This window comes from Lathamus discolor, chromosome 1 (genome assembly GCF_037157495.1).
Source record: "Lathamus discolor isolate bLatDis1 chromosome 1, bLatDis1.hap1, whole genome shotgun sequence".
Lineage (NCBI taxonomy): Eukaryota > Metazoa > Chordata > Aves > Psittaciformes > Psittacidae > Lathamus > Lathamus discolor.
Genome location: NC_088884.1, coordinates 4829885 through 4844360, shown reverse-complemented (window position 1 = coordinate 4844360; position 14476 = coordinate 4829885). Strand labels below are relative to the sequence as shown.

Genomic DNA, 14476 nt, shown 5'->3' with positions numbered 1-14476 from the left:
GTACTTTTGTATTAACCCTGTGGATTTCTGAGACACCTTCCTTGAAGTGATGGCCTTGGCAGTACATGTGGAGTAAAATACAGATGTGTTTTATGCTAAGCAAATGCAAATGTAGATTGAAACAGGGTGCACAGCTACCAGTTCACACTGAACAAAAAAGACGAGAGACAGCCACAATGCTGAAAGTACTGTCAACAATTAATACATGGTGTAAGCTTCACGGGCTTGTGCACCCAGGTGCTGTGCACCCACCACTTTTACTGTCACTAACTGGGAACACCAGAATACTTAAGATCCTGCCCTGGGCACTTTCAAACCAGATGCCAAAACCCCCTTAATCTGCCATGGACTGTACTTAGAAGTGCTGAGCAAAGGACTGGAGGGATGCCCCTTCCCAGCAGAGAGGTACCAGCAGCCCAGAAGTACAACAGATTGCCACTAATCAGCAGGGCCAAAGAGCATGGGCTGTGCACATCTACTTTAAAAGGACATCTGCCTAAGATGTCCCACTGCCACTGGACAGGACAGGGCAGTAGGTTTGCTTAAGGGCAGGTTAGACTGTACCTGCTATATGTGTGGAAAGACAGAGCATCTCTATAGCTGTGCATTCTACTTAAGGGATGGAGCTTTCACCCATCATTTTTCCTCCTTTCATGACGTTCTTTCAGCTCTCCATCCTGCTGAGCGATCACACAGCTGATAGAACTGAGTTAGAGCTCTCCAGGGCATCAGTGTGGCTTTCCTCCTAGTGCAAAGGGTACAGAGTTGGCTTTCCATACTCTTCCCATGGGAAGAGTATTTTTCATACTCTCCCATACATGTCCCAGGGTTGCTCCCAGCCTGCTCTGTGTTAACTCTGTCCCGCTCTGTTCCCTTGCTCAGGTGCACAAGGAAGGAGCGGTGTGAGCGCTCCAGCGAGCCTCGGAGATTCGCCTCGGAGATGAAGCAGTGTGTCCGGCTCACCGTGCATCCCAACAACATCTCCGTCTCCCAGTACAACGTATTGGTGAGGAACGTTAATCCTTGCACACCCCCCAGGTTTAATCTGCCCATGCACAGAGCCAGGTATGTGCCACCTGGATTCAGCATGAGTGGGAAGGACTGGCAGCTTGATGCAAGAGGTTCTCCAGAGTTCATTAACTTCCTCATCAACTGTCACAAAGGATGATTTGACATGGGAGGACATTTTGGCCTTGGTTATCCCCTATCTAGAAGTGTGGAAAGAGGCTTCCCCATTAACTATGGATAGATGAGGGCAGGTCTGAAGGAAATCCGTGCCCCACCAGTGTTGTGCGCACCCAGTGTAGTTGTTTCCTTCCCTGGGAGAGGGATTTGGTTGTTGCTGGGCATGGACTTTAGGCAAGGAACATTATTATGGCTAGCAATTACCTTCTAGAAGAAGGGCGAGTGAGGGATTCCTTGAGTTATTTCAGTAAGCTCCAAGATCCCATCATCTTGGGTGGAAATGTGTCCTTCTTAAGGCACCAAGAATTCCATCCTGCTCCAGCTCCAGCACTAAGAATGCAGAGCAGAGAGGCAGGATGCTACACAGAGGAACCTGATGCTGCCAAGGTTCTCGCTATCTGCCTCTTGCAGTCCCCCTCAGCACAAGGTTAAACCTCTATGGTCTCAAGCTACTTAAATTAGCATCCAGCGAAGCCATACAGTCATTGCTGGCAGATCATTACATGATCCTGATCTTCTTCTGGGCTTTAGATGAGAAATCTCTGTTGAAGTGGTAACCAGCTTGTGGTTTCTCTCATCACTCATGACAGCAGCACCTTACGTGGTGAGATCCCAGCACAGTCTGAGAAGAAGGCAAAGATCTATTTCATTCAGGCTAACAGGGCTCTGTCTTCTTGGCCATATTAATTTGGGCTGGAATTAAATTGATAACCCAGGCCCCAAAAGCTCTGTCTCTGAACAAGTTGGTCACTAACCCCATACCTTGACAGCTCTCCATGGAATTGCTCAAGGTGCAGTTGCCAGCCTTGTTCCAGGTGACAGGTTTTGGAATGGTAGGGTCTCTCCAGTGATAATGAAATGAGCCTTTCAAAGCCTGCATGTCCAATCACTGATGCTTTGTTTCAGCCTCCTAACTTTGCTGTGACTTTACTTTCCTTGGCTTCAAACAAAATTGATCTGAGACATCTTAAGTTCTTTGTTCTTCTGGGAGTTCAAGGCTCCTTTTTCTTATTCTCTCAGTAGTTGTTGAATTCTTTCATGTTGGAATAAATTCTCAGGGACTTGCTGGCTTGGGGCGACTGGAAATGGTAACAGCATTAAAGACCTTTATCTCTAAGTTACTCCCAGGGCAAGTCAATCTGGAGCTGCTGGGATCAGAAGTTGCCATCATCTGACTGTTGCCCAATAATCTGCATGAATATTTCAATGGGAGTCTCAGCCCAGTCCCAGTTTGGTGACCAATCTCATCCACATCTACAGATAGTCTCTTGGCAAACCTCTTTATCTGGGATTGTAGTGGTAGGACAAGGGGTGATGGGTTCAAACAGAAACAGGGGAAATTCAGGTTGGATATAAGGAAGGAATTATTCCCTGTGAGGGTGCTGAGGCCCTGGCACAGGGTGCCTAAAGAACTGGTAAATGCTCCATCCCTGGCAGTTTTCAAGGCCAGGTTGGATGGGTCTTCGAGCAACCTGCTCTAGTGTGAGGTGTCCCTGCCCTTGGCAGGGGGTTGGAACTGGATGATCTTAAGGTCCTTTCCAACCCAAACTATTCTGTGATTCTATGAAACCAGGAGGGGAGCACCAACAAATGAATGACTGGTGTTGTCCTCACTGAATCTCACTTGGGTTCTAGTAAGGATCAATGAACTGAGTTCTTGCCGTAGATATAGAGAAGGTATCCGTGTAGCCAGCCAACCTTTTAAATTTGGGGCACTAACAGGGACTTGGAGAATTGTATCTGATGCTGTTTCAGCCCAGAGCTGCTGCTCTGGGATCTCTGAGATACGATTTCTGGGGGGATGCTCCATTCTTCCCTCATTGCAGCAGTTGCAGAGCAAACTTGTGCGATATAGGGTTTCTTGTCTGTTCAGAGTGTGCACTGGTTCATGATATTTGTGGCCAGGCACTACTGGTACATCCACTGGTGTCATCTTCAGCATAGCACAGTGTCATTCTGCATCATGTGAAGCAGAATTATCTTCCTTTCTCCATTGCTAGCAGGATATTAATGATCAGGAAGAATGGATTTATCCTGAGTGTTAAATCCATCCAAATAACCAAAGCTATTTCCTACTCTCCATCCAAGACAAAAATCCCACCTTTCCCATTGCCATTCCCATTGCCCAGAAATGAACATACTCTCACAAAGGCTTTATGTCAGCCAGGTCTGAGACCTGTCTGCTCAGCCTTTCCTATGAAGGTGCCTAGTGTGAAGAAGTTCCAAACTTTCTCTAAGTGAAGGAAACAGTGAGGGAGCAGTGAGCATTATGTGATGTTATTATCCTCTCCTGCTTTGTCACCTGGACTGACATCCTCTGTTCTTTGTGCTGGTAGAGACACTTCAGCATGCATTTGTGTCCTCTCTCAGTGGCCTTCACTCCAGCTGGGGCCTCAGCTATCTCGTGGAGGAGGCAAGTGTGGAGAGCACCAGCATTTGCACCTCGTCAAGTGGCTGCTCTAGTGTTTGGTCACAACACTAAATCTATACCAACTCCTAAGTCTTCAGCAGGTTCTAGAAGTACTCTGGGATGTCTCTCTGTGCTCAGACATGATGTTGGATTGGGCAGGACCCTCAGTGGTGGAGAGTCATGGTGCAGAACATGGGAAGTTAGTAACGTGAGGGTCCTTCTCCCTGGTAGAAACCAGCCATAAGATTCCTTTTTCATTCCTTTTATTATATATGGAGCCCCATTATAGCATGTCCCCAGAGCCAACCGCTTCTTTGGTGGGATGGGCAAGAGAGGTTTGCTGTGCCTCTAGAGACAGCGGGGTGTTTTTTGTGGTGGACTGAAGGCTGTAACTAGACTCTCCTTACACAGGAACTTGGTGACAGAGCGCTCCCCCATCTGCTGATGCTAGGAGAGCAGGCCGTAGAGAGTTAGACTGGAGCGCTACAGTTTCTCTGTAGTCTGCAGAGTGCCTCTTGTGAGTAGTAGTCACCTTCCTCAGAAACCGCGTGCCTTGGGGGCCACCAAAGCCCTGGTCTTCACGGCTGCCTCCAAAGACTCCCTGCCTAACCTTACACTTGCATGACAGACAGTGAGCACTCCCTCCCCTCCACTGACCCAGACAGCACTGGGATGCAGTGCCGTTGTCCCTGCATAGCCACGTACCACTTGTGTTGGCATCAGCATCTCATCCCCTTCCCCTACCACACACACATCCCTCTCCTGAATCGCTGCTTTCTGTTGAAGGAGGATGCTCTCTCTAGCAAGAGGCTCTTTGTCCAACCTCTCCAGTGTAATTCTCTCCTGCTGACCCAGTTCTGTAGTTTGGCTTAGTATTCTCTCTTTTCTTTTTTTTCTTCTATGTCTTCTTCCCTCCTTTCATCTTTGCTTGCAGCTGGTTTTGGAGACCTACAATGTGCCCGAGCTGTCAGCAGGAGTCAATTGTACCTTCGAGGACCTTTCAGAGATGGATGGCTTGGTGGTGGGCAGTCAGATCCAGTGCATCTCACCAGCTGCCAAAGAGGTGCCCCAGATCATCACAGAGAACGGTGGGTATCCCACATCTCCCTTATCTGCACCACTTCTTCCCCCCACATCTCTCTATATCTCCATCTGTTTTCTCCCAAAGCAGAGTTTAGCTCATGGGACCCTCAGGTTTGCAAAGCACAGGGAGTAGGAGGGATGCTGTGCTGGTGGAGCTGCACAGCAGCACATTGATCTGTCTGAATGTGTGTTTATGTGTTCACACGTGTGCAAGCACTGAGCGGCTATACCAGTACTTGCTTTAAGGTGCTGATATGTGTGATGCTATGTGTTTTCAGACTGCCACCGAGTGGCAGTTGCATATATCTAACAAAGGCAAGAGATGGATGTGGGATATTCACTCACCTTTTGACCAGGCTGCTGTTAAACAACCCAAGGAATGAGTCTGTGTGTGCTCTTAACACATCCCATCCCATGCAGCAGCCAGAAAGTCCTGCAGACCTCAGTGATCCTGCCTGTAATCTCATCCTGCTCCTCCCACATTTAGATCTGGAATCTCAGTTCTTTGTCCCTGCTCCCTTCAGCCATCCCAGGTTTGCTACTGGCTTCAAAGTGGTCCAGCATAGAAAAATACCTTGTTTTCAAGGCTGGTCTGTGTCCATCCCCTTCAGCTTCCTGCTCCCTTTTTGTTTCCCTTTTGTAACTGATTTTCTAGGTGCCTTCATGAGCACCTATGTCTCTTTGCGAGGACTTACGATGTAAACCACGACCCTATTGATCACCTCAAGAGATGCAGAGAGGGTGCTGCTGTTTTTGTCCTTGTGAATATTTGCAGTAAAGTTTGTTTCTTAACATCCTCAGGCCACATAAATGAAATGACATGAACTGTTCCCATCGTCTCTGCTCTCCCCAAGCCTCACAGGGCTGTGTGTGCTCTCCATCACAGTCCCAAAACAAGCCCCCAGAGCGTTGTTACCATTTTCAGGTTCCACTGAGTTATCTGTTGTGTTTGCCTGCTAAGATAGATGCCAGAAACTATTTCCTTGCTATGGACATCTGTCCCAGGCCAGGCTATAATCAACCAGCAAACAAAAATAGCAGTAGAAGCTGGAGGCAGGACAACAGAGAGAGATTTATGTGAAATGTGGTTTTCAGAGCTGGGCACCTGCGGCTTGATCAACTTCAGCAGCTGGTGCTCTGCACCTCTATATAGACTGAGTCCTCCATTCATGGTGCCAGGAGCTGGATTTGAACCAAAGAATGCACAGCAAGTCTGGTTCCTGGGGCCATCCAATCCTCACACCCCAGTTCCTGAGGGAATGATTCGAATTGGTGATCTTAAAGGTCTTTTCCAACCTACTTGATTGTATGATCTTAAAATATATGCAAGATGCTGGCAAAGTTGTTAAATCCAACGTGATTAACAGAGCTGTCAAAGCTGGTGGCAGCAGATGGGCAACAGAGTCAAGCACTGGCAGCAAAACGTAGTTAGTGAAGTGTGTTGTCTGTGTGTGTGTGTGTGTGTGTCTATAGGTGAGTGCGCACATGGATCCACACTGCTATGAATTGTCAAGTTTGCTTTGGGCTGATTGATGAATGGATCTTTCAGGTGAGGAGGAAAAAGAAGAGAGGCGAAAGGATCAGTGAGGTTGAAGTTGAGTTAAACATGGGTCCCTGCCCCACCAAATTACTGTAATTAATGCACCCACTCATTACTCACAGCTGGTAGGCTCTGAATAGTGCTTTTGGCATTGTGGGCAGAGGTAATATGGGCTGGGAGCAGTGGGAAGGAGTATGAGGAAATGGTGTGCAGGAGTTGAAGTGCAGGCTTTGCTGATGATGAGTCTGCTATGGAGGTGAATGGGTCCTTCTGGAGGTGTCTCTCACACTGAGGTGGGTTCTTTGTAGCCAAAGGCTGTGGTGAATGGACATTGGGGTGAATGGGGTGAGCGAAGCTGAGGGAATTGTTCACATGGGAATCTGCCACTTCTTTAGCGTTTCCCAGGCTGCAGAAAGGGAGCTTCTACCCTGTCCTCAGGGTTATGGTGTCTGTCCTCCTTGCTCATTCCTCCATACCTTTCTCAAGGTATAACCTGTCTCTGGGGGCAGGATCTGGAGGTGGTCTCTTTCAGAGATGTCGAATAATGAGGATGAGGAGAAAGTAGCTCTTTCTTTATCCTTTTAGGGAAGCAGGTATATAAGTGTATGTGCAGGCCACCAGTGTCTGGAGACAGCAGTCAAATCTTCCATAGGCCCCTTCCTGCTGGAGACATCAAATGAACCATCAGCAAAGAGGAACCTAATGGCCTACTAATTCCAGACGTCTGCATTCTTCTTTGAGCTTAGCTTTCCTGCTCGATGACTTCAGCCACCATATTTTTTGAATTAGTGAGGTATGGTCTAGACCTGTTGTCGTCATCCAGCCCAGGTTCTGCTCCAGGAATGGTAATTTCCAGTGGCGAAGACATATTCCATCACCCCGATTCCATAAGAGGGGGTGGAGAGCTGGGATCTGGAAGGGTTTTACTGCACTTCCTACATCTACTGAGGTTAGACTAGCCAAAGTGCTGTGAGACAGCTCCAGCTTCAGTCTGGTGGCATGGCCAATAGAGCCTTATTAGGCGAACAAAGCCATCACACACTGATGTGTCTATTTTTTCCCCAGGAGACCATCACATTGTCCAGCTCCAGCTCAAGTCCAAGGAAACGGGTATGACCTTTGCCAGCACCAGCTTCGTCTTCTACAACTGCAGCGTCCACAACTCGTATGTGCATTTCTGTTGATATCTGCTTTCCATTCCACCCCTGGATCTGCCCCAGAACTCACTGCTGACCCACATGTCCCTCAGTTAGGTGTGGACCAGGAGTCAAGGCCAGTTGTGTGATGTTCAGCATGGTGGTGTCCCTCATAAGAAGAAGTGTGATATGGTGACCATTCATTCTCCTAATGAGCCTTCTTTGAGGAATGGTGGATCCTCTTGTGTCACTTGTGATGCTGAGAAGCATCACATTAATGGGAGTTCACCACAGAACTGATGCAAAAGCAAGCCATGACCTCAGCAAATAGCCCCTCATCTTCCTATTAAGCAGTTTTCTGTGGATGGCTGGATCCTGCCCATAACTCTGGACCTCCAACCCTCATCCATACTGTCAGTCCCACCTGTAGGACCCTGGTCCATGTGGTTAACGCAGGTTTGGACCCTCAGATCTGTCAAGACAGGAGTTTCTAGTTCCTGCATGATGTGAACTGAGCAGGGAACACCCAGCTGATTCCCTCAAGACCACCTTTCCCATCCTTTGAGCTCCTTTCGTGCACCCCCTCATTATGGGGTTGAGCTGGTACCCAGGGCCGCTCAGGAGCTGCCACACCACAACGTGTCTGCAGCTTTCCTGCTAAAGATGCTCTTGCAGCAGGTTGCTCCACCCCTGAGCAAGGCTGAGCAGCTCTGTCCCCACCACTGAGTCATCAGAAGTGCCAAAAGCAGATAATTACTGCGGCTCAGCAATCCACAAGGAAAGGCAAATCCTATTTCCATGTTCCTGCTGCTTTGACAAACAGTGTCAGAAAGCAAGTGTTGTGGGGGGAGAGTAGGAGAGATGGTGGTGTTAAATATTTATGGCCTGTTTTGGTTCCTTACTTGACAAACTATAATACACTATCCATTTTTAATTTGATGGATCAGAGCAAGCACTTGTTGAAGCTGTACCAGAGCTGCAAGTGGATTGGAGTGGAGCAAGATTTCACAGAGGCTGGAACTGTGGCTGTCTGTTGGGCTCAGCCAAGCTCTACTTGGCAATCTTTTCACTCCTGCCTATTAAAAATCCAGTAGCACATAGAAGCCAGGAATATTCTCCCCCTACCAAGTTCCCTCCAGGTAGTTCAGAGCCTGTAGCTACATGAATATCTTCAACAGTGTGAGTGAACAGGAGCTGCGGGCATCATCTTGTGCAGAGAGGCTGTTGTGGCTCAGTTTGGTTGCTGGTGAGCAGATGTCATATTAAATGTAAAACCAGAAAGAGAAGTGTGATGTAGTATAAGTCAGTACTGTAACACAGCCAGGAGAGGTGTTTGCTGCTCCTACTCTACAGGGTCTATGGGGCTTAGGAGAGCAAAACCTTTTAAGATGGAGGGAATGGCTCTTTCCTACACCTTGAGTAGCTAACATCCTACATATGCCTTCTGCTCCCCAGGATGCTACTACAATAGTCTTTCCTTCTCTGCTGAGATAAGGTAAAGAAGAATGCAGTTGCTATATGCCAGGGAAGGAGAAGCTGCGTGGAGACCTCAGAGCAGCTTCCAGTATCTACAGGGGGCTACAAGGATGCGGAAGAGGGACTTTTCAGCAGGGAATGGAGTGATAGGACAAGGGGTGATGGGTTCAAACTGAAACAGGGAAGATTCAGTTAAGTCTTAGGCAGAAGCTCTTCCTTGTGAGGGTGCTGAGGCGCTGGCACAGGGTGCCCAGAGAAGCTGTGGCTGCCCCATCCCTGGCAGTGTTCAAGGCCAGGTTGGACACAGGGGCTTGGAGCAAGCTGCTCCAGTGGAAGGGGTCCCTGCCCGTGGCAGGGGGCTGGAACTGGATGAGCTTTAAAGTCCCTTCCAACCCTAATCATTCTATGGTACTGTGATTTGCAGGAGCCCCATCGCTCTGAGCGTAACTTGCACTAATAAGCCTGTGGGAAACAGGGGGAGAAATTTCCCTCTTTCATCCTTGACTTTCACTTGGCCACCTTCTTTTGCCCAGCTCCCAGGGCACTTGATGCAGCTCAGTGTGGAGGCAACAGGACTGTCAAGGTTTCCATTCATCCTCTGATCTTGTATCTTTTGTTACACTCAGGATTTTACTATGGGCGAAAAAGGGCATGTTTCTTATGTATGAAGCTGAGAGCTTGTTAATAGTCTGAATAAGGTTTGTTACAAGGCAACCAAAATACAACGGATATCTATTATTACTCCAGTTACAACAATGTGAATGCAATCTAAATTATCTAATTACTATGAGACACTTGTGATCACAGTGACAACCAGCTCAGGCCATGTTAAGTCCGCCACCACTCTGCAGCCTGATGATGCTGAGCCAGTTCAAAGCCTGTGGCCTTCAGTTAATGATGGCAAAAGCAATGTTGGCCAGGCTGTATTTCCCTCTGAGACACACTATCAGCCTCCATCCAGGTCTGTCCTATTGGCTGATGGGACCTGGCTGACCAAGTGACTGCTCTTTCTTTCTATTTGCAGGTGTCTGTCATGTGTGGAGAGCCCTTACCGGTGTCACTGGTGCAAGTACCGCCACGTCTGCACTCATGACCCCAGCTCCTGCTCCTTCCAGGAGGGACGAGTGAAGCTGCCTGAGGTAGGAAGGGACACAGGGCATGGGACATGTGTTGGCCTTGGTCAGACCAACAGATCAGCAAGCCTTCCCCACCCACTTCTTCCTCCTGTTCTGCTCAGCTTCCAGGTGACCCTCACCCTTCCCTCTGCAGATAGGTCTGCTCTGCTCTACTAGACCCCAAGGGAGCTGCCCTCTCCCTCCTGTACAATACAGGGAATATGTTACTTTTGGGGTTCATTTCAAGCTCCTGGGACTGGGAGGGTTGGGAAAGACTGGGCATACATCTCCTCTTCCCTGTGAGGGTGCTGAGGTGCTGCACAGGGTGCCCAGAGAAGCTGTGGCTGCCCCATCCCTGGCAGTGTTCAAGGCCGCTCTAGTGGAAGGTGCCCCTGCCCATGGCAGGGGGTTGGAAGTGGAGACCGGCGTGGTTAAACAGGGAGCTGCTGGGCAAACTCAAGTGGAAAAGGAGAATCTATGGATTATGGAAGGAGGGGCTGGCCGCTTGGGAGGAATATAGGACAGTTGTTAGAGGATGTAGGGAGGCAATTAGGACAGCTAAGGCCTCCTTGGAACTCAATCTTGCTAGTCGGGTTAAAGACAATAGAAAGGGCTTCTTCAAATACATAGCAAATAAAACTAACACAAGAGGCAATATAGGCCCACTGCTGAACGAAGTGGGTACCCTGGAGACAGAGGATATAAAGAAGGCAGAGGTGCTGAATGCCTTCTTTGCCTCTGTCTTTACTCCTGCAGACTCTCCCCGAGGGCCCCGGATTTCTATAGCCCCAGAAGGAGTCAGGACAAAGGAGGAGTTTGCTTTGGTAGATGAGGATTGGGTTAGGGATCAGCTATGCAAACTGGACATCTGTAAATCGATGGGTCCGGATGGAATGCACCCACGGGTGCTGAGGGAGCTGGCGGAGGTCATTGCTAGGCCACTTTCCATCATCTTTGGTAAGTCGTGGGAAATGGGCGAGGTGCCTGAGGATTGGCGGATGGCAAAGGTCACACCAATCTATAAGAAGGGCAAGAAGGAGGACCCGGGTAATTATAGACCGGTCAGCCTTACCTCCATCCCTGGAAAGATGATGGAACAACTTATTCTTGACTCCATCACTAGGCATATCAAGGATGAGGGGGTCATTAAGAACAGCCAACATGGTTTTATGAGGGGGAAGTCATGTATGACCAACCTTATAGCCTTCTATGAGGAAGTGACTAGGTGGAGGGATGATGGTAGAGCGGTAGATGTGGTTTTTCTTGATTTCAGTAAGGCATTTGATACTGTCTCCCACAGCATCCTCATAGATAAGCTAAGGAAGTGTGGGCTTGATGATCAAGTAGTGAGGTGGATCGAGAACTGGTTGAAAGGAAGAAGGCAGAGAGTTGTGGTCAATGGCGCAGAATCTAGCTGGAGGTCTGTGACTAGTGGAGTTCCTCAGGGGTCGGTGCTGGGACCGGTGCTGTTTAATATTTTCATCAATGACCTGGATGAGGGAACTGAGTGCACCCTCAGCAAGTTTGCTGATGACACAAAACTGGGAGGAGTGGCTGACACACCAGAGGACTGTGCTGCCATTCAGCGAGACCTGGACAGGCTGGAGAGTTGGGCGGGGAGAAACTTGATGAAATTTAACAAGGGCAAGTGTAGAGTCTTGCATCTGGGGAAGAACAACCCCATGGACCAGTACAGGTTGGGGGTTGACCTGCTGGAAAGTAGTGAAGGGGAAAGGGACCTGGGGGTCCTGGTGGATAGGAGGATGACCATGAGCCAGCAATGTGCTCTTGTGGCCAAGAAGGCAAATGGCATCTTAGGGTGCATTAGAAAGGGAGTGGTTAGTAGGTCAAGAGAGGTTCTCCTCCCCCTCTACTCAGCCTTGGTGAGGCCGCATCTAGAATATTGCGTCCAGTTCTGGGCCCCTCTGTTCAAGAAGGACAGGGAATTGCTTGAAGGAGTCCAGCGCAGAGCCACAAAGATGATTAAGGGAGTGGAACATCTCCCTTATGAGGAGAGGCTGAGGGAGCTGGGTCTCTTTAGCTTGGAGAAGAGGAGACTGAGGGGTGACCTCATCAATGTTTACAAATATGTGAAGGGTAGGTGTCAGGATGATGGAGCTAGGCTTTTTTCAGTGATATCCAGTGATAGGACAAGGGGCAATGGGTGTAAACTGGAACATAGGAAGTTCCACGTTAACATCAGGAAGAACTTCTTTACTGTAAGAGTGACAGAGCACTGGAACAGGTTGCCCAGGGGGGTTGTGGAGTCTCCTACACTGGAGATATTCAAGGCCCGCCTGGACAAGTTCCTGTGTGATGTACTGTAGGTTACCCTGCTCTTGCAGGGGGGTTGGACTAGATGATCTTTTTAGGTCCCTTCCAACCCTTGGGATTCTGTGATTCTGTGATTCTGTGAACTTTAAGGTCCTTTCCAACACAAACCAGTCTGCGATTCCATGATTCTAAGCAGATTCCCCAAGCTGCTGAGAATGGATTTAGGGGAAGAATTTAGGGCTCTATCTACAGTGCTAGTGGATTTCAGCCATGCTTCATGGGTAAGGTACCTAATGGCCACTGCACCAAACTGCCTCCAGATGAGGCTAGGGAAGCCTCATTGCCAGTCACTGAGCTGAGCTGGACCTTAGGGCTTAATACAGAGCTGGCTGCTGCACTGCAAATGCTGTCTGGCTCATATTGTAACTAATGAGCACTTGCAGACAAGCAGAGCTTGGGAGAATACAAATAGGAAGCTGCTTAATTACTTCCTGGTCAGGGATGGTCTGAAAGCATCCTGGCCTGTCTGGTAAATGACCTGAGATGGCTTATTGTTTGCCTGGCCCAAGGGACCGCTAGCCATTAAGAGATGTGATACTTGCTGAACCTCCAGGGACAGGCTGCTGAAGACTCAACGTGTACTGCATTCAAAGGATGAAATCCCTACTTCTCCTCATGCTGCCTGCTGGGTTTGGTATCTCTGGTCCCTCAAGACCAGAGCAACCTCAGCAAACAGGAGCCAGTTTGCTGGACCAAATGACACACATGTAGTGTCTTCACACCCCCATGGCATCCCCCATTCCCTCCCACCCCTCGTGTTCTGGCTGAGATATCACATACATGCTGGTTGAAGTGACCTGGAGCAGACATCCTGAACTGCTGTGGCATTGGGATAGGCCATAAACATGCATGAGCAGGGAAGCTGCCTGTTCTTCATTTACCAGGATTCAGAATATGCTGTAAAGCTGCTTGAAATGTTGCTTGGGAGCTACAGGACTTCACATCCTCTTCTCAGTGGTGAAGTGGTGAAGGAAGGCAGCCAAAGGTTCAGCCCTCCTGGCCCTATTCGCTCACATGGACCCTTGGCCAGTCCTGTTGGCCACAGGTTTCAGCGCCTTCCACTTCAGCATCTGGAGGGACCTCAACCTTTTGCTCAGGTGGCATTCCCTGGATTACTTTGTCTCAGTTTCCTGCTATGCAATGCCACCGCCATTTATGTCTTATGGTGTGTCTCATGTACCAAGCACAGGATTCACCTTCCCAGTTCCTTCTTGTCTCATGCACAAAGTGAAATGCCTACTACAGATTTTGGTGCATCTCTGCACCCCTATCACTTCCCTGGTACTTCTGACACTTGTTCTCATCATAAAGAAACTCGTGAGAAGCTCTGTATCACCCCAGTTCCTTAGGGAAGATACTGGGGGTGACACAGCCCTTGGTCTTTATCCCTTATGCAGAACTAGGAAGGAGGCAGTGGACTCTGTCCTCTGCAGATCAGCCTATTTTAGTATGTTTTCCATTGTTGCTTTGTCATCTCTCACTAGTTCTGTTTCTGAAGGGTATCCTCTTCAGGCTAGGAGACAGCTCCAGTCTGGGGGGCTTTGTCCATCAGTGTAGACTGTTCTTTCTCTCTTGTACTCCCTTTAACAGATAGTTTCCTGCTGTGCTTCAGATACCGCCTCTCTGATCTCACACAGTGATTTGCATGGCAGCAGGGAGAGGCACAAATCTAACCTTAGAAGAAGGCCATTGATCTACAAGGCAATGATAGCATCATGAGACACATGTATGTTATGTTGGCCATTACTAATGAGGGCTGCAGCAATGAGGTTAGAGACACCTCATTGGCTTCTGCAGCAAAACCATGTCTGACAACAAACTACTTTCCTATAGGAGACAACATTTGGCAGCCAGGTGCTTGGCTCAGGAGCTGGTTTGGCTGTGTGCTGTGCAGAAGAATTGCTTCTCAGCACTGGAATGACTGGACATACCTGCAAGAATGGCCTTGCAGAACCCCAGACTTTCAGAGACTGCTTTCTACCTGGCAATGTGAAGAATGCCCTGTAGCTTCAGGACCCTTCTCATTGCTCTCTGTGTATTCATGGCCCTCAAGGACGCTGGGGAAGGATGACATTACATGTGCATCCTGACAAACACAGATCTCCACTCAGTTCCCATTGACATAATATGACTCACGAGGTTGACTGGACTGAGTTCCATTTCCAGACTTCCCAATGGCATCTCCAGTAGTGCTGAA

The 14476-nt window shown here is 48.8% G+C and overlaps 1 protein-coding gene across 1 annotated transcript in view; it reads left to right on the top strand.

Moving 5' to 3' along the window:
- The window catches only part of PLXNA4 (plexin A4), a 450672-nt gene that overhangs the window by 325915 nt on the left and 110281 nt on the right, over nucleotides 1–14476 (top strand). The window contains exons 5-8 of the mRNA XM_065672631.1: nucleotides 883–1006; nucleotides 4530–4683; nucleotides 7284–7383; nucleotides 9855–9969. Coding sequence (XP_065528703.1) covers nucleotides 883–1006; nucleotides 4530–4683; nucleotides 7284–7383; nucleotides 9855–9969 — 493 coding nt within the window. The remainder of the gene's footprint in view (nucleotides 1–882; nucleotides 1007–4529; nucleotides 4684–7283; nucleotides 7384–9854; nucleotides 9970–14476) is intronic.